Source organism: Orcinus orca, chromosome 19 (assembly GCF_937001465.1).
Source record: "Orcinus orca chromosome 19, mOrcOrc1.1, whole genome shotgun sequence".
Taxonomy (NCBI): Eukaryota; Metazoa; Chordata; class Mammalia; order Artiodactyla; family Delphinidae; genus Orcinus; species Orcinus orca.
Genome location: NC_064577.1, coordinates 14383002 through 14404336, shown reverse-complemented (window position 1 = coordinate 14404336; position 21335 = coordinate 14383002). Strand labels below are relative to the sequence as shown.

The 21335-nt window shown below is 40.2% G+C and overlaps 2 protein-coding genes across 7 annotated transcripts in view; one reads left to right on the top strand and one right to left on the bottom strand.

Moving 5' to 3' along the window:
- Window positions 1-21335, bottom strand: part of ADPRM (ADP-ribose/CDP-alcohol diphosphatase, manganese dependent) — a 379713-nt gene that overhangs the window by 348263 nt on the left and 10115 nt on the right. The window contains exon 4 of one of the 5 annotated variants that reach the window (XM_004266834.4): window positions 15040-20676. The exons of 3 other annotated variants lie outside the window; for them this stretch is intronic. In XM_004266834.4, coding sequence (XP_004266882.1) covers window positions 20366-20676 — 311 coding nt within the window. In that variant the 3' untranslated portion in view covers window positions 15040-20365. Of the gene's footprint in view, window positions 1-15039; window positions 20677-21335 lie in introns of those variants that run through there. One more of the 5 variants, XM_033422853.2, reaches the window with a different exon arrangement.
- On the top strand, window positions 1828-17120 carry TMEM220 (transmembrane protein 220). 2 transcript variants are annotated; one of them, XM_004266833.3, is made up of 6 exons: window positions 1828-2208; window positions 2903-2932; window positions 6436-6496; window positions 8385-8508; window positions 9824-9883; window positions 16380-17120. In XM_004266833.3, exons 1-6 carry the CDS (start codon window positions 1843-1845, stop codon window positions 16513-16515), a joined length of 777 nt encoding a protein of 258 aa, XP_004266881.2. In that variant the 5' UTR covers window positions 1828-1842; the 3' UTR covers window positions 16516-17120. The 2 variants fall into 2 exon arrangements, with proteins under 2 accessions (XP_004266881.2, XP_012387488.2); XM_012532034.3 differs by lacking the exon at window positions 2903-2932.

The following is a 21335-nucleotide window of genomic DNA, read 5'->3' as shown; positions in this document are numbered from 1 at the left end:
TGTGTGTGAGGAAGGGGCTGAGATGGCTCACAAAGCTGCTGAAGGGTGGTGAGGCCGTGCCCAGCGGTCGGCGGGGCTGGACCCAGAGCCTCGCTCACGCCATGTTACCAGGTTCCTGCCTTCCTTCCCTCTGAGCTCTGCTTCCTCTACCTGAGCTCACCCTCCGAAACGCCTTCTCCTGGCAGCTCCAGCTTACATGCTACCAGTTCAACACCCTCAGCAAAAAGAAAGCTTCTCTTTAATGGTCCAGCTAGGGTTATCGGATTTAGCAAAGCTTCAGGACACACTTATACTAAAAAATTATTCCTTGCTGATCTGAAGTTCAAATGTAACTAGGCTTCCTGTATTTTATCTGGCAACCCTCCCTCCAGCACAGGACTGAATCTGGGCAACCTGCATCACATATCATCCCAGACCCAATCGCTGTGGTCAGGAGGATGGGCTACGCCAACCGGCAGGCCACGGTCACCTGCCCATCTCTGGAAAGGCGCCAGCACGCCAGCCCTCCTGGTATACATGCCCTGACAGTGGGAGCTGGGTCCTTCCCCAGTAACTGGGATGCTGATCCTATAAGAAGGGGAATGAACCCTGCGCCAGCAAAAACAACACCTGTCCACACAGTGACCATGAATGCCCCAGACAACACTGAAAAATATAAACTGCAGGGGAGTTGCACAGCACACAAGTTTACAAAGCATTTTCATACCACTCTCTCCTTGCCACCCACACCTCCGTTTGGTTGGCAATGATCACTTCCTGTATTTGCTAGGACTGCCATAACAAAGTACCACAGACTGGGGGACTGAAGCAACAAACACCTATTTTCTGACCACAATTCTGGAGGATGGGAGGGCAAGATCAGGGCGTCAGCAGGGTTGGTGTCTCCTGAGGCCTCTCTCCTTGGCTTGCAGACGGTGGTCTTCTCGCTGTGTCCTCACGTGGTCTTTCCTCTGTGTACGTCTGTGTGTAAATCTCTTCTCGGACACCAGTCATATTGGATAAGGGCCCACCCATATGACCCCATTTTAACTTAATTATCTCTTTAAAGACCCCATTTCCAAACTATCCCGGAGAGCGTACAGCAAGTCCCTTTCATGGTCCCTGCACCAAGCACGGGCCGGGCATCCGGCAGACAACGTTCTTGAAATAAGCATTATTTGAAAGGAATGAAACAGAGAAAGAAAAAAAAAAAATTCCTAAAGAGTTTTAGGAGATTTAGCGAAAAGGAGTGGAGCACAGGAGAACAGGCTCATGATTTGAAATGATAAAGACTCTTTAGAACAGCAAAAATGATGAGGCCTATGGATGTGTAAATGAGCCCCGGGAAGAAGTAATCAGAAGGGTAAATTACAAAACAGAAAAAGACCATAAAACAAGTGAGGAGAGAAAAGTGAATATTTCAAGTGTCTTTGGTTCGTAAGAAATTCATGAGCAACGCGTGTGGAGAATTTGTCGGTTTTGGTGGTGGGAAAGAATTGTAAATATGTATAATATGTAAATACCTCTGATAATAAAAGCCCATGAAGATAAACTAGGCTGTCTTAAGAAAAGCTGTGAGCTGTATGAGATGCTAATGTAACTGTCGTCACTCTAAGAGATTACCATAATGCTTACAGGGCTTTGAAAGTTTCTGAGCTTTGGAAAGAAATGCATAAACACTTACCAGAAAGCGCGTACGCATACACACGCATACACACACACACACACACACACGCCTCTATTTTTCTCTTTCCTTCTTTCCTCCCTCCTTCCCTCCCCTTTAATTTCCTCTAATTTTTTTTAAATGTGAAGAAGGCAGCTTTAGTGAAAACTGGCATTGGAGTTGCACCTTTTTGGGTTCAAATGCGACTTCCTGCCCCCAAGGACGAGCTGTGCGACGCTGAACCAGCCTCCCCGGCGCTCTGTCACTCACTCTCCGAGTGTGAGAAATGGGCAGATACCTACGCCTCTCTACGTTTGACGAGGAGCGAATGCGGGCACACAGGAAGGCCCGACCGGCGCCCCTCCCACCCGGGCGCGCGCCGGCCAGTGGCCCCGGGACCGGACAACCGAGGGCCTTCCGGGGATCGGGCCGGGCGGAAGGAGGGGCCGCGGCGTGGACCGCGCCGCCCGATAATGGCGCCTGCGGCCGGGCGCGGGGCGCCGGGTCTGTGGCGCGCCTGCAACTGGCTCATGGGCGCCTTCTTCGCGCTGGCGGCCTTCGTGCAGGTCAGCGCCCCGGGCCGGGCGGCGGGCGGCGGGACTCCGGGCTCCGAGCTCCGCCCCAGGCCCCGTGCGGTGTAGGCCGAGCGGCCGGCGGGGTCGCAGGAGCCGGCCCTGTACGGGGAGGGCTGCAGTCAGGGTTGGTGATCCCGGAACCCACACTCCGGCTCCAGCTGAGACAGGTGTGATCATATGGTCGCGTTTGCTCACATGCTGGAAGGAACTGGTTCGGCGCGTGTCCCTTTGCAGGGACCTGAGCAGAAGCGGCCCTGGCACCTTTCTAAAAAGGCAGCCTGGGAGCGAGGCTGAACTCACGGCCTTGGAGAGGAAGCAGAGCAAAAACCCTTTGCAGCTAATTATCCTTCCAAGCCTGCTTTGGGGCCCCTTTGTGATAGCTTTCCTCATTCCTTGAGACTGGAGGGCGCTTAAGACACCCATTCTGGGCTTGGCTCGCCCTTTGTGGGCCCCCTGTGCCCTTCTTTACAAATAGGTAGGTGTGGCTGTGTGTTCAAACCAGGTGCTGGGTTCAGCCAGAAGCCCCTTCCCCGTCACCATCAGCTACACGCTATGTCATACTCCTCCTTGTATCCTCGGTCCCTACTGCAGCGTTTAGAAAATGACTGAACTGAATAAAGAGCAGACCAAATGCTGGAATGGAACATGACAGCATGTCGCTAATGCTGACGTTTTGGCATTCCAGGTAAATGATCCAGATGCAGAAGTGTGGATGGTGAGTAGGAGCTGCCTTCCCACACCTGAAAGAATTGTGGGGCTGCGTGAAACACGCAGGTTTATCTATTTCCTCCCTGCTTCGTCTACTTAAAAACTTAGAAATCAAATCCTTAGTAAGTGCTTTTTCCTAAAATATTAGGAGAAGGATCAGATTGAGAAGTCAGAATTTTCCAGATATAGAGGTGCCTTTCAGCAGTATTCCCTTTGAATAAAATGGGCCAACTGAGGACACTTTTCTGAAGACACAGAACAGACCTCTCAAGGTTAAGTGAACCAATCCTCATGAATTTCTATCCAGAAACTCCAACAAACATTTGACGAGAAAATGGCAGGCTTGAGGTATGTGGTTCTGCTAATTCAGTGAGTTACATTCATAAAAAGTAATTAAAGCCCATAAAACCTACAGTATACATTGAACCAATGCTCTGATTGAATCATTTAGAGGAGGGGGAGTTCATTCCACACATTTTTGGAAATATCTAAATTTCGGTTCTTTCAATACAGATATACAATACTGTACAATATCACTGATGAGATGATTTTAGGCTTTGGAATAATGTTGACTGTGTATAGAGTAACAACAAGTGAAAGCATTTGGAATTATATATAATGTAATATATATATTATATATATATGGTTATAAATATAACCACATTCTGATATTCTTACTCTCCAGATTCACATGCCCCTGCCTCTTCCTCAGCACTATGATCCATGTCCTTAGTTCCAAATGTTATTTCTCCTGCAGTTCCAAATATCCAGCTTAATGCCGAAGTTCTGAACGACTGCTACATCTGTCCACCTGTACGTTACAGTGGCTCCTCAGATACACACAAGGTCCTACCCAGCATCTTTCCCTCCAATGCCCACTCTTCCTTCTGACTCACCATTTCTGTTATCAGCAGTTATTCTGAGTCATCCTTGCTCAAAACCTCAGCCATCTCTAACATCTCTGTTTCTTACCACTGTCTTTGAGATCCCCTCAGAAAACAAAGAACAAAGCAATTCAACAAAAAACAATGTAGGTCTAATTGCTTATCTGTACGGTATCGGCACATTTTACCCTTCACCTCATGCTTGGATGATGTAATATGAATAATAATAAACACCAGGCCCCCAAAGATATCCTCCCTCACCCCCAGTTTAGCCCTCCATTCCTCCCACATGGACCCTTGTGGGTCCTTCCTAACTCTTCGAGCTGCCTCTAATATCTGCCATTCCTATAATACTCCCCATATATTGCTTCCTGCTTCAAAAACTTTTGTCATTTCCCAAAATGTCTAAGTTGAAACTCCCAACTTGGCATTCCAGGCCCACCACAATACGGCCCTAACCCACCTTCCCAACTTGGTCTGGGAAGCCCAGTCCACTTCTTGCCTTGCCCTGAGAATTCCTGTATGTCAGACTCTACTCAAGCTTCCAGGTCTATCTCAAATGCTATCTCACCTGCAAAATCTCTCTGCCTCTTTCCCATAAGTTCCAAGCATCCTTCCTTTGAACCTTTACTGTACCACTAACTCATTCTGCTTTGCATTAGAGTTGGCTCTGTATATGCCAGCTCCCAGGGGTCAGAGGCCAGTTCCCTCTTCTTGCTGGTCCTTAGGCAATATAGCATAGAACCTTTCTATGGCAGTTCTTCCCATACTGATTCTTGAGTGAATAAAACAATAAAGGCACAGATGAATCAATTATATGTTACCGGGCATTGGGGGCTGTACTGTACCTGACTGATTTCCATGTTCCCTACCACATCTTGCTTATGGAGGATACTTGTATCAGGATGCATACAGGAGCAAATAATAGAAAATCTCACTAGCATCAGGTTATAAAAATACAGACCATCTCACAAGAAGTCTAGAGGCAGGTGCTTAATGGTCAACAGTGTCATCAAGGACCTGGGCTTTCTGTCTTGCTTCTCTGCCAATCCTCAATGGGTAGGTAATAAATCCTCTCATGTTTACACAATGGCTGCTGCAGCTCCAAACATCTCATGCCCAGACAAGAGCATCCCAAGTAGGAAGAAACAAGGCAGGAGGCAAAACCAGTTTTCCTCCTGTGCTTTTCTCCCTTTCATCAGGGAGGAAATGTTTCCCAAGAAGCCCCTAACATGGCTTATGGTCTGGGATCCATTCTGCTTGGTGAGCACTCATACATAAGTGCTCAGACCCCTTAATCTATTAATCACAGATATCTGATACATTTGAATGCACATTTAAAAATCTCTGCCAAACATTTCTTATGGAGAGCACAATTAAATACTGCATGATGTGTATGTGTTTAACTTCTGTCTGTCTGTCTCGATGTCTCTTTCTCTCTCCCTCAGTAGCTAAGTCATGTAGTTCTTCACTAGGGGGAAACTAACCCCTTACTGCTCTAAAAGTGGCCCTTGGAACAACAGCCCCAGTATCCCCTGGGTGCTTGTTAGAAAAGCAGAATCTAGGGCCCTACCCCAGACCTCTGGGATCAGATCTGCATTTTAGTAAGATCTTCAGGTAATTCATATGCACACTAAAGTTTGGTCTAACCCTCGGCAGCGTGACTGTCCTTGCAAATGCTGATACTGGCTGATATTCTAGTCATCATTTGCGATGGAGTAGGAAGGATGAACATGGTCTGTAATCCATATGCTTTCTCTCCCCAGGGTCAAGACAGACATGTTTTCATAGTGACAGCAAATCACTTAAAATCTTCAGCTCTGACAACTTCCTTATAAACTAAAGGTTTCTAACTAAGCATCACTGTTGATGTTAAGCAGCTACATCTCTGGGGAGGCCCCACGCTTCTTATAGACCTACCACCCCCTACTTGCCCTCTGCCCACACCACACAATAGGTTTTTCCAGAATCTGCCTGCTTGCCGTGAACGAGGCTTGAAAACAGGGCCTCTTCAGGGCCAGCCTTCCCAACGCCAAACCAACTTACAACAGTTTCCAAAATGAAGGGCCTGATCTTACTGGGCACATCTGATCTGTACACTGTCATAACCTTTATGTGGTCTCACTCGCAGAGATGGAATATGGGGCTGGATGGTCCATGGAGCTAGACCCAGCAGGGCCATGTGGCTAATTATGGCTGCCCCTGCCCTGCTTTTCTAAGAGCATTTTTTGAAAAGTAGGGAAAGGCCATTTAGGCATGGATGTTGCTTGGGAGAGATTAGGAGGTCACTGTGTCTTGAGACCAAAACTCTGCTCAATGCTAGAGCTTGAAGATGGAGAAGTCTTTCCTGGAATAGCCTACAGTCTAGGAGGAAGGCAGACAGAATTACAGCCTGACACGGTAAATGCCATAAGGCAGAGGTCACCACTTCCTCAGCTGCTACTGAAAGCTAGAGGTAAGTCACGGAGTGTGGTGGCCACTGCTGTCATCTTTCTTTACTCCCTACACATCTCTGAACACCTCCTATACTGGGCATCCTTCTTTCTTTTTTTTTTTTTCTTTTTTTTTTTTTCTCTTTTTGGGCATCCTTCTTAACCCATATAATTTCCTCTTTTTCTGCTAACAGGTTGTGTATACAGTTCCTGCCGGTCTGACCCTGCTTGTTGGACTTAACCCTCTTGTCACAGGTATGAACCTTGGATTCTGAATGGAGATACAGCAAATCTGATTTCCTTTCAATGACGACAGTCTATCTGCCAACGCCCAGGAGAAAACTGGAGCTCTCCACGTCTCTCTTCTCCCTTCTGATCATAAGAGGCGGCGAATTCCAATCTAGATCGTCCTCACCCATCTTCAGGAAAACTTGATAAGGCCATGCCATACTAAGACAGTCTTTATCAATTTGGAACCCAGGGTCTCATACTGATGCGGTACAGCAGTTATGCCGTTTAGCCCCTGAGAGAGAAGGGCTTCAGTCACCGCGTTGACTTCTTAAGCCACCAAGCTAATGGAAGATGGGCAACAATCAAACTGCTAACCTTGTCTCCATATTAGTGGTGCATCATTGTCTATTATGCATTTACTCTGTACAGTTCTTCTCCCAGTGCCACTCCCATTAGTCATTTTCTGATTTTGAATGCATTTAACGCCTATGGATCTGAACTGCTACTTTTGTAGAGAAACTGTCTGTAATGTCTATAACAAATCTTTAGATTTTTCACTGATACATGTTGCTCTCTCTAATCTCCTTATGTACCATCACAGTAACTCCAGCAATTTCTTGCACACTTTTATATATGTTTCCTCCATCTAGGCTGTAAGCCCCTTGAAAGGATCATGTCTAACCCATCTTTGCCCAAGTCTAGCTTAAACATGGCCAGGAATATGGCAGGTACCTAATGTTTGTTGAGTCAGTGAATGGCTCTAACACAGAGGCTTTATCATATGTTTGTTTTGTAACCTGCTCCTTGGATTCCTTACATGTATATCCCAGGTGAGTATACACATAAAAAATTCACTTAAAATAGCGGTTTGTATTGCCCACAGGCCACCTACCTCAGTTAGGGGCAAAATGTAGCTGCTTCACCTTTTATGGCCCTAAAAACTCAGTAAACCTTAGTTAGACAGTTTCATTCTATGAAACAGTGTCTTAGAGCAGAAAAAAAATTTTTTTTACATTGTTTACTAACATTCTCTTATTAATGGGGAATGTTAGTCTGGCAGGTTATTTGTCACTTTCTTTAAATCAGCTTCTACTAGTGGGGCTTGAAAATTCTCAGGGCCTTAGAATAAAGACTAATGATTCCCACCTGGGTGGGGAAAACTCCCATCCCCCAGATGCTCGGGCTGCTTGTACAAGGCCCCTAGATCTCTGTTTACATCTTCAAGGTGTATCAGTTAGGACTCCATTAGTTGCAAGCAAGGAACAAACAATTCAAATGGCCTATAAGATGAAGGGAGATGTACTGGGATCCTTTACTGAAAAGGCTGGGATGGTGCTGGCTTCAGGCACTGGTGGCAGCTCAGAACTTAAATTTGTCTGCAGTCTTAGTTCCACATCTACTGCACTTCAGCCCTGGGCTCCACGTGGTAGCCCTGCCACACAAAGGTCACAGCTTCACCATGCTGGGTCCAACAGAATCTAGAAGCCACTTCCCTGATAGCTCCACAAAAGCTCAGAATGGAGTTGTTGGCCCTGATTCGTTATCTGTTCATCCTGAGACAAATCACTGTCACTGAGGGGATGGAATACACTGATTGACCTCACTAAGGTCCAGTTGTCTGGGACACATAGACCAGGAGTGTGGGAAGGGTGGATCCCCAGAAAAAATAAGGGTCGTCATCATAGGAAGGGGAGATGCTGGACAATCAAAATAATAAATGTCCACTTAAGTTTATAAATACTGTTTTAACCTCTGTTTTAACCTTTTGATTTGAGGGCAAATTGAAACAAAAAAACGCCAGCCTTTTCTGAATGCTTTACTTGAAGGCAGATTATGGCAAAACAATACAAAGAGACCATTTTTCTCTGGGATGTGATTCCACGATTAACAGCACCAGGATATCTGTTTTTAGGTAACTTTATTTGGAAGAGTGTCTCTGCAATACACATATTCTTCTGTATCGTGTGGGCTGTTGGCTTGGCGTACAACCTCTTGCTTCATACAAAACAGAACATCTTGCATGAGGAAGAAGGCAGGTGAGCAGTGATTTTTTGCTCTTTGGAAGGGGTGGGGAAGAACTGAGAAATCTGTTCCTTTACGACACCTTATCTGTGCATGACGATGATTTAATTCCCCCAACACCATAAGGAGCAGGGAAGATATTATCTCCTTTATAAGCTGAAGAAACTGAGGAAATGATAGAGCCAGCATTCAAAGCCAGCACTGCCTACCAAACCTGTGATCACTGCTACACGTTGCATTATATTATCGTCGGGCAGTTGGACCCTGACCCCCTTGTAACGAGCAAGGATCACGTACAGTAACATTCAGTCCAGTCTAATGAGGTGAAAACTCCATCAGCCTTTGGATTCAGTCCTGGTTCAAGCCAGAATCTCATTTACACATGTGATCAGCCCCATCAGAGGTCAGCCTCTGCCAGCCTTGCCCTTATATATCTCATGTCCTCTCCTCCTTTTGTCACCACCATTGGCTCTTGTTTTATCACCTCCTCCTTTGCTTCCTCCCACCCTTGACTCCCTGGTCTCACGAATAGCCCCCCTCCTTTCCTTTCTATCCCACTGGTAACATCTGCCAACACCAAAATTGAGAGACCTGTAGCTTAAGTCCCACTGGTGAGGTGCTGCTACATTATAGGCCCTAATCTTTGGAAAACTACATCAGGTTGGGTCAGTTGATGGGAATGTGGACCAAATGGTTTCAATCACCTCCACCAACCTGAAGCCCATGAGGCACAGTGAAATCCAAGTGGGGGCTTCTGGTGGTATTTGGCCAAATACTATTATTTTCTACGCTATGTAAAAGATACAACCTTTTAACACATATTTCTAGAAGCATATACCCACCCCAAAATCATTAGACTCACACTACAAGTCATTCCACTCCACTAAGACGTGACCCAGTCTCCTGCAATCTGTGCTTAAATTACTGATTTGAGCTCAGCCTGCCTAACAGTGACCCCTCTAACACAATGTGAAAAGAGTGCCTGATCAAATCTGGGATTGTCTTCTTGGTTGTGGTATTCCTCCCCGTGACATGAAGTAAGTGATTTATATATGTTTTTGTTTGTTTTTTGTTGTTGTTTCTCTGTTCACCTATAAATTGGGGAACAGTCATGAAGTTCTTATCTGCCTCATAAGATGAAATTTATTTTCATATAGGGCTTTAAAAGGTCTGAAAAAAGTAAGTTATGAGTCATGGTTAGACGTGAAAATATTTTGTACATGCTATATATCTTGGAGGAAGTCATCAGACAGTCAGCAGAATCAAGTGTCAGGGAGAAAATGACACTTCACAGCCACTTCAAAATATGAAATCTATGCTATTTTATAGGGAGCTCTTTGGTCTGGTGATTATCACAGCATGGCTGAGCCTGTGCCACAGCTCATCAAAGTAAGTTTTCAACTCAACTGTTAAAATCAGATGCGTTTAAGGTTGGTCAGATCAAGTAGGTAAGTGAGAATATTGACACAACTGGAAACAGGAATCTTTTGAGAGAAATCTTTCCTTTTCGCAAGGGAAGCTAACAAGAGTTGGTTCAGTGTTTCATGATCATTCATACTTTTATGAATACCACAGTTTCCTGTGTCATCACAGGTAGTTGCCAGTCTATTCTCCAGAGAGAAGGAAAGTGATCTGAAAAGGATCCTTGGATATTTAGGGAAAAGTGAATAGCAAACAAAATATAAAACTGTGGGTACATGTAAGTGAATATTAACTTTATAAAACAATAATAGAAAAAAAAATACATGACAACCGTAGCATATAAGCTGGAAGGGTATAAATGGGGCTAAAGTGCTCTAAGGTCCTTGAATTATCTGGGAAGGGTAAAAGTATCAATTTATATTAGATTTTGATAAGTCAAGGATTCATGTGGTAATCCTTAGGGTAACCACTGAAAGAAAAGGAGTACAGAAGGCAGGAAAGGAGAAGAGAAAAAGAACAGATGGGGAAAATAAGAAGCAGATGTTAAGACAGAGAATTAAACTCAAATATATGAGAAACTACATTAAATGTAATTGTTCCAAATATTCCAATAAAGATTTTCAAAATGGATAAAAGATTAAAAACTAAACACTGCTTACAAAAGAGAACACAAATATACAGAAACAGAAACACTGAAAGTCAAAAGATAGAAAAAACATACTATACAAGCACCAATAAAACGGAAGCCAGTATAGATAGTTTAATTTTAAAAAGTAGATTTTAAGGTCAGCATTAGAAAAAAGGAGGACTTTTTGGCAATTAAAAAAAATTCTGCTTTTTTATTTTGAAATATTCAAACACATTCAAAAGCAGAGACTAATATAATGAATCAGATGTACTCATCACCCAGCTCCAACAACTATCATTATATATCCAATCTTGTATCATCTATCACTGTCCTAATTATTCTGAAATAAATCTCAAACAACATGTTGTTTTATGTTTTATATATTTCAGTATGTATCTCTAAAAGATAAGCACTTAAAAAATAACCACTCTACCATCATCACACACAAAAAGTAAAACAGTAATTCCTCAGTATTATGAGTTTTCCAGCCAATGTTTATATTTTCACAATTGTATTATAAATGCTTGTTCCTCTGTGCTTCATGTTTCCTATAAATTGGTGGTAAGATCTAGAAACTTGGCCAGATTCTGGTCGTCTTCTTCTTCTCCTCCTTCTCCTTCTTCTTCTTCTTACCATCATCATCACTAAGCAAGACCACTTCATGGGTGGTGTTATGTACTTCCATCATAATGTGCATAACACCTAGCTGTTTCTCTTTAATGTTAATATAAAATCTTTGATGATCACTGCCTAAATCCACTAATTCATTTGAGTTGCAAAATGGTCATAATCTAAGTATACCATTCCTTGATTATTATCTGGAAAACTTCCACTTATCACTTCTTGGACTACTCAGACACAGATCATAAGAGGAAAAGGAGTTGACTCTCTTAATTCACCAGTTTTCAGAATAATGAGTTTGTCTTGCCTGGGCACCTTCCAAAAGTGACCAATGAGTTTTGTTTATTTAATAATACCATTATAAAGTCATGGATTTCAAGGTATTTGATGTTTCTCAGTCCATGGCAGTTGCTGAAACTGTCTCATCTTTGACCAGGGGCACTTATGCAGGTTGGCACCAGAACTCTGTTTGACACGACCCTAGTAAACGTTGATTGCTTCCATGCTTTCTGGTATGACAAATGTTCCAAGCTAAGATTATACATTTTATGCCCCAGACCTGGAATCAACCATTTTTCCAAAAAGCCCTCATTACTTTCAGTAGGTAATAATGGTATTTAGAGGTCACATTCTGGGCACAAATGGTGCTCACTGCTACTGGGTTGAGTTGGGTTCTTTTAGTGGGCAGAACTAGGAAAATTCACGTTATGTGTGCATAGGTATGTATATATATGTATGTGTGTCATAAATATATATATATACACACACATATGTATATGTGTGTGTATTACATATATAAAGATATATATATATATATATTTTTTTTTTACGTATATAGTTAAAGATAAAATCCCTTATGAGTTCATATCGATCCTAGAATTCAAATTCAGGAACACAAGTTTTCATCTGACCTTATCAGCAATCTTAAATCTGTATTTACTTTTAATCATGTCAAAAAATCTCTAGTCTCAGTGACCTCAACATAACTCATCTGACTCATCCCACAATACAAACACAATCTCAGAATAACAATATAATTACTGAAAATAGGTATTTTGTGTTGCTGTTTCTAGGGAACATCTAAGGGATGTACATTCAAATTACTTGGAATAGTAACTGTGTGCTAATCCCACCAACTGAATAGACAGTTAAGTTCATTTATTTCATTTTACTTTCAATTTCTAGGGATACTTTATTAAAAATATATTAATTTTGTTTTATAATTATATAAAACATCTACGTGGTTCCAAAGTCAAATCTACAAGACAGAGTACATTCAAAGAACTCTAACTTCTCTATCTCCCAACCCTATGTCCTCCCTTTCTCTATAGGTGAAACTTTTTTCAACTTTATGGTTCATCCTTCCATGGTTTCTATTTTTTTTTTGCGGTACACGGGCCTCTCACTGTTGTGGCCTCTCCCGTTGCGGAGCACAGGCTCCGGACGCACAGGCTCAGCGGCCATGGCTCACGGGCCCAGCCGCTCCGCGGCACGCAGGATCCTCCTGGACCGGGGCACGAACTCGCGTCCCCTGCATCGGCAGGCGGACTCTCAACCACTGCACCACCAGGGAAGCCCCCTTCCATGGTTTCTTAATGGAGCAAATACGTACATTCATTGGTATTCCTGCTTGTCTTAGCTAAGTGGTAGCATATTATACACAACTGTATTCTTGATTTCCCCTTACTACATCCTGGAGATCACCCTGTGGTATATAAAGACTTTCCTTATTCTGCTGATAGGTCCACAGTATATTCATCCAGTCCTCTACTGTTCAGGTTGTATCCAATCTTTTGTGATTCAAAATAGTGCCAACAAAGTGTATTGTCAAATTTTTGAATTTTTACTAATTGGATAATTGAGAAATGGGTAGTTTTCATTTGTATTTCTCTTATTAGGAGCAAAGGTAAGCATATTTTCATATGATTAAGAGCCATCTGCATTTTTTTTTCTATAAATATTGGTTCATCTCTGAGAGTATAGGTTTAACCAATTTCTAAGGTTGTTGGTCTTCTCTACTTTTAGAAGCTCTTTACATACTAGGGCTATTAACCCTCTGTCTGTGATATAATCTGAAAAATTTACTTTGCAGTTTCTTATTGTCCTTTTACTTTGCTTATGCAAAGTACACTTTGCCATGAAAAAAAAAATTTTTTTTAATGTGACCAAATTTATTGGTCCATTCCCTTATTGCTTCTGGATCTGGAGTCATAGTTAGGTAAACTTTCCTTCCTCTCAGGTTCTAAGTAACTTACCTAAGTTTTCTTCTAATACATGTATGGTTTCATTTTTACATTTAAATCTTTGACCGATTTAGAGTTTATCCTAGTGTAACAGCAAAAAGAACGGATCCAATATCATCTTTTTCCTTTTTGGCTCTCTGGTGATCTCAACACCACTTATTAAAAAGCATACATAACTAATAACATAGCCTCAAAATAGATAAAATAAAAATGGACAGAACGAAAAAGAAAAACTAAAAAATTGACAATCATTTTGGGAGACTTTAATACACTTCTTTCAGTTACTAACAGAACAAGAAGATTTAAAAAATCAATAAAGATATAGAAAATTTGAGCTACACAATAAGAAACTTGACCTAAAGGACATATATAGAATACCAGCACCAAGAATGGCAGAATTCACTTTTTTTTTTCAAGTAAACGTTGAATATTTGCAAAAAGACTTTATGTTGAGCCATGAAATAAGTTCCAACAAATTTCAAAGAACTGAAATCTTATGGAGTACGTTCTTTGACCACAGTGCAACTAAGCTAGAAATCATTAACAAAAATAATAATCAGACAACCACTGTATGTTTGGAAATTAGGAAATATATTTCCAAATAACATTTGGAACACATCACAATGAAAATTAGAAAATATTTTGAACTGAATGATAAGGAGACGACTACATATTAAAATTTGTGGGATGTGGGTAAAACGCATGCTTAGCATTTATACATATATTAAATATGTATATTTAATATACATATTTAATATACATATATTATAGCATTAAATACATATATTAAAACAAAACAAAACAAAACAAAAACTAGGCAGGCTGAAAGTCAATGAGGTAAGCTTCGAAGAAGTTAGGAACTCTCCAGTTCAAGAAGTTAGTAAAAGAACTGTAAATTAAGCCCAAACAAACAAGAAAATAAATATAAAAGCAAAAACCAATGAAAGGAAAAAATCAGCATTAAAAAATAAAGGAGTAAGAGGGACAAATATTCATTCTCTGAAATGATTAATAACACTGATGAACCCTGGCAAGGCTAAAAAGGGAAAAATAATTAGAGTGAGAGCAAGGAAAGGAAGGCACAAAAATAACTAATCTCGGATGAAAAAGACAAAGATATTTACCCATGTAACAGACACTGCAAAAATCATAAGAGGATATTACGAACAACTTTTTCCCAATAAATTTGAAAATGTAGATGAAATGGACAAATTCCTTGAAAGATACAATTTTCCAGAACTGACACAAGAAGAAATACTCAGAACGGTCTCATAACTATTAAAGAAATTGAGGGTATAATATAAACTCTTCTTAAAAGAAAACTCTAGACCAAATGGCATAACTGCAGAATTCTACCTAACATTTAAGGAAGGAATAATGCCAACCTTCAACAGACTCTTCCAGAGAACAGAAAAAGAAGAGACATTTTCCAGTTTATGAGGGCAGAAGAATCTGGACACCAAAAGTTGACAAGAACATTACCCACCACCCCCACCAAAAAAAAAAAAAAAAAAAAAACGAAAGAAAAAGGAAGTTACATAGCAATCTCACTCATGACCACAGATGGAAAAACCCTAAACAAAATATTAGCAAAAAATAAAAAACATTAGCAAATCAAGTCCTGCAATTCATGACCCAGCCACCAAGTTGTGTTTATTCTAGGAATACAGTTAGTTCAACATTTGGAAACCAACCAGTGTTTTTCACTACATTAACAGAATGAAAGAAGAAAATAAACTATCTTCTCAGCCTATACAAAAAGAGCATTTGATAAAATTCAACATCCATTCATGATAAAAGCTCATAAAAATTGATTTAAAAAGGAACTTACCCTGTTAAAGGGTATCTATACCACAGCATGATACTTAATGGTGAGCAGCTGAAAACTTTTCCTCTGAGATCAGGAATGAGAAGTAGCCACTGTTGCCACTAGTTCTACTCAACACTGTTCTATCTCTTGTCCTAGCCAGTACAGTAAGGCGAGAAAAAGAAATAAAAGCCCCCAAGGATTGGAAAGGCAAAATTAAATTTTCCTTATTCACAGATGACAAAATCACATATGTAGAAAATTTCTAAACATCTAAAAAGTTATTCAAATAAGTGAGTTTAGCATGATGGCTGTATACTAGGTCAATATACTAAAATCAACTATTTTTATCAGCAAGTAACAGAAAATGATAAAAACAAAAAGTTATCATTTATAGCATCAAAAAATCAACTCCCCAGGAATAAATCTAGCAGAGATGTGCAAAATCTCTGCATACAAAACTATAAAACATTATGGGAGAAATTAAAGACCTCAATATTAAAATAAAGAACACCTAAATAATTATCCTATGGCAGTATAAGATAAACCCATACTGGAAAAATAAATGAATGAAACAATAGAATCTAGAAACAGATCTATATATATATATATATATATATATATATATATATATATATGTATGTATGTATGTATATGGCCTTTACTTAGGACAATGGTGGCACTCCAGGGTAGCAAAGGAAGGCAATCTTTTCAATAAATAGTGCTGGAGCAATTGAATATCCATATGGAAAAAAGTGAAACAACCCCTACACCTTAAAACTTTCATAAAAATCAATTCTAGGTGGATTATAGATCTAATGTGAAAAGCAAAACAATAAAACTTTTAGAGAAGATAATCTAGTATCCTTAAGACCTTGGGGAAGAAAAGTTTTCTTAAACAGGACACAAAAATCATTATGTAAAGATCCATTTTAACATTGCTTTATCAATGACCTTCAACTGAGGTCACTGAAATGCAGAATTATATTTCTTATATAATTCTTATATGAAATATAAGAATTATATTTCAATTTAAAAAATTAAAAAGACCGTACAAAAATGTAATGATGTGTTTTAGTAAAATCAATCTTCATATTCGTTACCAAAGCAATTCATAATTTTTATTGGATTGTTATTTATAATAATTTTTGTGTGTCTTTATAGGAATCCAGTTGGTGGAAGAATTCAGTTGGCTATTGCTATCATAGTTGCTCTTTTCCCATTTATCTCATGGGTCTATATATATATAAACAAGGAGATGCGGTCCTCCTGGCCAACTCACTGCAAGACAGTAATTTAAATGAAGAATCCTGTTCTTAAAATGAGAGTTTACAATTTTTTGTAAACATGATTGTAACATGCCAGTTTCCTAGGAATTTATTTCAGGTAATTTGAGTTAATACTAGAGATGATTTTTTTTAAAAATCCTAAGTTAGGCTGCCTACAACACAGGACTGGAAGGGACTAGTAAGAAAAGGAGTCTGACGTTCTGTTGTGTCACAGTGTAGTGGAAAAGGCAAAATACAAAAGTTCAGAAATATGAATTCTAACTCAGCTACGTCACTATCCATGTGACTTGGGCAAATGTGTAAACCTCCCATGGATAATTCTTTATCTATAAAATAGGGTTACTACCAGACCTCCTACTTATTTATACAGTTGCAAGGTTTATAACCGAGATAATATGAGAGCATTCAAAATATAAAGAGCTGACAAAGGGCTGCACCTGATAACATAGAGGGAAGCAGAGTTTGGATAATGATAGAAAGAGTTCAGGAGAGGGCTGTACCCCTGAACTAACCTCAGTATACTGAACTGGTACAGTGCCATGAATTAAATGAGGACTCCAGATGAACCAAGTGAACAAGCATGTCTTGGAAAGAAAGTTAGCTAGAATAAAGGAATGTGGGACCAAAAAGAAGGAGAGAGAGAATATTAATTACATTTTAAATGAAAAATAAGACCAAAATCTAGACACATATTTTTAATGTCAAAAGTAGCCCTGTAGAGAAGACCATTTCAGAGCTGTGCAGTCTGGTGGCCACTAGCTGCATGTTGTATTGAGCACTTGAAATGTACACTGAAGAAGTTTGAATTTTTTCATTTTTATTTAAAAACATCAATTCAGTTATGAGAAAACTTATAAGTGTGTTTGGAACACTTGTTTTAAGTATGTTTGGAACAACTTGGATATGTGAATCTACTTCTTCAGCTGCAAATTTTATATCTAAATATGGACCAAGTATTTCCAATGAAAATTTAGTGTCCAAATGGATGGATTATAAGTATAAAATATACACTAGATTTTACAGACTTAGTATAAAAAAGAATGTAAAATATTTTTATATTGATTACATGTTAAAATAATATATTAGATGTATTGGGGTAAATAAAATACATAATTAAAATTAATTTTATCTATTTCTATTTACTTTTTAAAATGTGACTGCTAAAATATTTCAAATTACTTATGTGGCTCACATTATATTTCTGTTGGTCAGTGCTGTCTTAGAGCATCTGGACGGCAACTCTTTTACATATGCTAGCATCAAACTCCATAGTGGAGACAGTTTCATGAGATTTAGGAAATATTTGACTCAAGAAGTATTAGTAGAGTGAAAATGAGTCTGGTAGTTTGCCTCTTTTTATAGCCTTTAATACGATATTAAGTATTTTATAAATATTTGTTAAAGGAGATAGGCATGTTTTTTGTTTTACATAATGGCCACTGGATAGTCAGAAATTCTCTATCAAGATTTAGAGGGTAAAGAAAAAAAAATCTAGTTGATATTAAAGCAATTAAAGTAAAATTTATTTTAAGGGTCAGTGAAATACAAATAAAGGATTTCAGTTTTCTGGTATATTTATGGTTTTTATACCTCCGTTAGTATAACTATTAGTCAGACATGAAGAAACAGATTTATTTCCAAATTCTATATAGGACCTACCCATCCTCCAAGTAATGCCTGATTCTGTGCTTAAAAGACTGTAATGTTTCAATTTTTTTTAAAGTAATGTTCAAAATACACTTTCATCATATTTGCATCTCCCATATAACACTATGAATTTTGTGAATATACACAGTTCCTTTCGTATCTCCAGAAGCATGTAAAAGGCAGTAACTTGGTAAAGTACTGCCTTTTGAACAGTATTACTGAAATTGCTTTTCAACTCTATTTTTCAATTGAATTTAAGTATTATTAGTAAGTTTAATAGTTCTATTGTCAAAATCTCTGTCCTCCCACCCTCACAATCTTTTTTCTCCCCATTGTCATTCTCCTATATCAGCCTCTCATTATCCACTGCCTGGAATTGACACAAATTTCCTTACACATTCCCCAGCTCAGACACCGGAGGGTTCCTCACTGCCTGACAAGTTTAGTTCTAACTCTGGCTCGTCACTCAGGGCTCTTCACCACGTAGCCCTAGCTTGTCCTTTCCCGCTTTACCGCCTGCCATCCCCCAGCGCTGTTTGGTGAATCCTCATAGCATTACTTGCAGTTCCTGAACTCAGCATATCCTATGATGCTACGCTGTTCTGTCTACATGAAATGCACCTGCACACCTATTTAAACCATTTTTCTTCCTTCTTCAAGTCATCCCTATTCCCTTCAAACAAAATTAAATCCCTCCTCCATGTTGCCACTGTCCTTTCTTCAGACATTTGTATGCAGGGTTGTTTCTCTCTCTCACTTGTGGAAAGTCAGTGAAGGCAGGGAGTGCATTATAGTCACGTCAGTGGCTGAATAATGACCCTCAAAGGTATCCAGGTCCTAATCCCCAGAACCTTTGAATGTTACCTTACATCACAAAATAGACTTCCCAGATGTGATTAAGGATCTTGAGATGGGAAGATTATCCTGGATTATCTGGGTGGGCCCTCAATGTAATTACAATATAAGAGGGAGGCACAGGGATATTTGACTACAGACGGAAGGGGAGAAAGGCATTGTGACAACAAAGCAGCAAGAGACTGGAAAAAGCTGCATTGCTAGCTTTGCAGATGGAGGAAGGGGCCATAAGCCAAGACATGCAAGAGATGCAGCTCTAGAAGCTGGAAAAGGCAAGGAAACCGATTCTGCCTCCGAGAGAGCATGGCCCTGATAACACCTTGATCTCAGCCCAGTGACGACAATTTCAGACTTATGACCTCCAGAACTGTAAGAGAACAAATATATGTTGTTTAAGCCACCAAGTTTGTGGTAATTTGTTACAGCAGCCAGCGGAAACTGATACGCCTCTGCAGTCCCACAATGCTTCGATACTCAGCAGACACACTTACGTTGACTAGTACTGGTTTTTTGTCTTCCTGTTTTTCAGGCCCTGAATCAAACTTTTTCTACACTTGAACAGTCCCCATTTGCCACTGAGTAAGTGTTTCTGCAAATAAGTCTTAGAATATATGACAGCTGAGTTAAACATGCCCCGTTTGTCTATAAAGGGAGTCAAGGGTAAATTCATCTACCTACGATAGTCTCCTATAGCACCAGCTGGGGGCCCAAACAGACATGCTGGCAGGCACACAGCTGCACTGGCACTCGGTCCTGATTTGGCTGCACTCACAAGAGGTTCACAAGGGAGACCACACATTCACCTGTGTGAATGGGGGTGCTATTCGTTCACCTGTGAAGTAACTAGTGATGCTTTTGGCTTACGAAACAGGAGTATAAACCTATAAAAGTACAAATATGATGGGTACTCTAAGCATAAAATGTCTAAAGCTCATTCACACAACTGGGTAAATGGAAAAAGTTTACCTGAGCTTATTTTATTTCTTTTTTATTATGAATTTTAACTTACATAGCTAATACAGTGAATGAATACATTCTCCTTGTAAAAAGTAAAAAAACCTCAGGTAAGGCTAAATAGAATCTGTTTGGAGGACTGTATCCCCCCCACCTCAGTCTCCTCCCTGGTTTATTCATGCTACTTTCATTCATTTCCTTTCCAGTTTTCAACACGGGATATATTATCCAAAAATGACATTTCAGAATATCTTACGAGCTAACACACACTGAAGTCAGTTATGGCCATTTGTTATGCAAACAGAATACTAAACAATGAGACTCAGGATGTGGGGAGAGGAAGGCGGAACAAACCCACAAAGCCAAGTCAGTCTCTTTCTATAAAAGTAAACAAATAAAATCACACTAAAAATGGAGAGCTTTTTCCTTCTTGTAATTCATAATTCTGTCTGGAACTCTGCCCCTCCCTTTCAGCACCATTTTGTCAGGATAGACATGAACTGTGCCAAAGGCCTGGCTGTCTGGAGCCGTTTCAATAACCCCTTCTATGTTGACGTGGTGCACACCAAAAGGATCCTCAGAGTAGCCACCATCGTGAGTGTGACCGGCGAAGAAACACACCACACACTTGTGAGACCAAATGACTGCCAGGGCGTCTCTGTAATTCCAGGCCAGGCACACACTGTCAGAGGCCTCGGGATAAATGGGAAGATGGCCTGTTAGTTAAAGAGAAGAAGAGTTATGAGCCAATTAAGAAATACCTCTTTCACCAAAAAAAGGCTAAAAACTAGTACTCAGGATAAAGAAAATGTGTATTGCTACTCATATGGACCGAGACCAGAGAGAATCCACATACATGAAAAACTAGATAATCTAGAGCCACGTTTCTGGAGCATAAAGAAGGGCGAGACAGTTTGCATCCAAGGGGAGAGAGGCTGCTGTATACGCAGAAAGCCTGAGATCTACGGCCTACAAAGTCTCAAGATGCACAAGCACCACCACGGGAGACTGAGGGCATCCCGGGCAGGGCAGTCCGTAAAGGCAGCCAGAGATCAGGCGGATGCTGCACTGGAATCCAGTCTCACTGACTTCCCTAAGAGTATGAGTGTTACACACACAGAAAGAGCTACTCCCAAGTAAAAGAACAGTTTAGGGATGGGCCAATGGATTTTATATATATATGTCATTTATATAAACACTCAATGTTTTATAAAGAACTGACTTATGCTACTTGAAATACCTCCATGAGATCAAGGTGGCCACAGCCATTTTACAGATGAGAAAACTAAGTTAAAGAAGGGAACATTCATACTAGCTTCCACCGGAGATACAGCCAAGAGAATTTCAAATTCTTGATCTCAAGGCACCTACGAGG

Bases quoted from the DNA above. Each gene is read 5' to 3' on its own strand.
- TMEM220 (XM_004266833.3), top strand. From the start codon at position 1,843: ATGCGACTTCCTGCCCCCAAGGACGAGCTGTGCGACGCTGAACCAGCC. The intron at 2,933-6,435 runs GTGAGTAGGAGC...TTCTGCTAACAG, and splicing joins CAGATGCAGAAGTGTGGATG to GTTGTGTATACAGTTCCTGC. The intron at 9,884-16,379 runs GTAAGTTTTCAA...GTGTCTTTATAG, and splicing joins CTGTGCCACAGCTCATCAAA to GAATCCAGTTGGTGGAAGAA.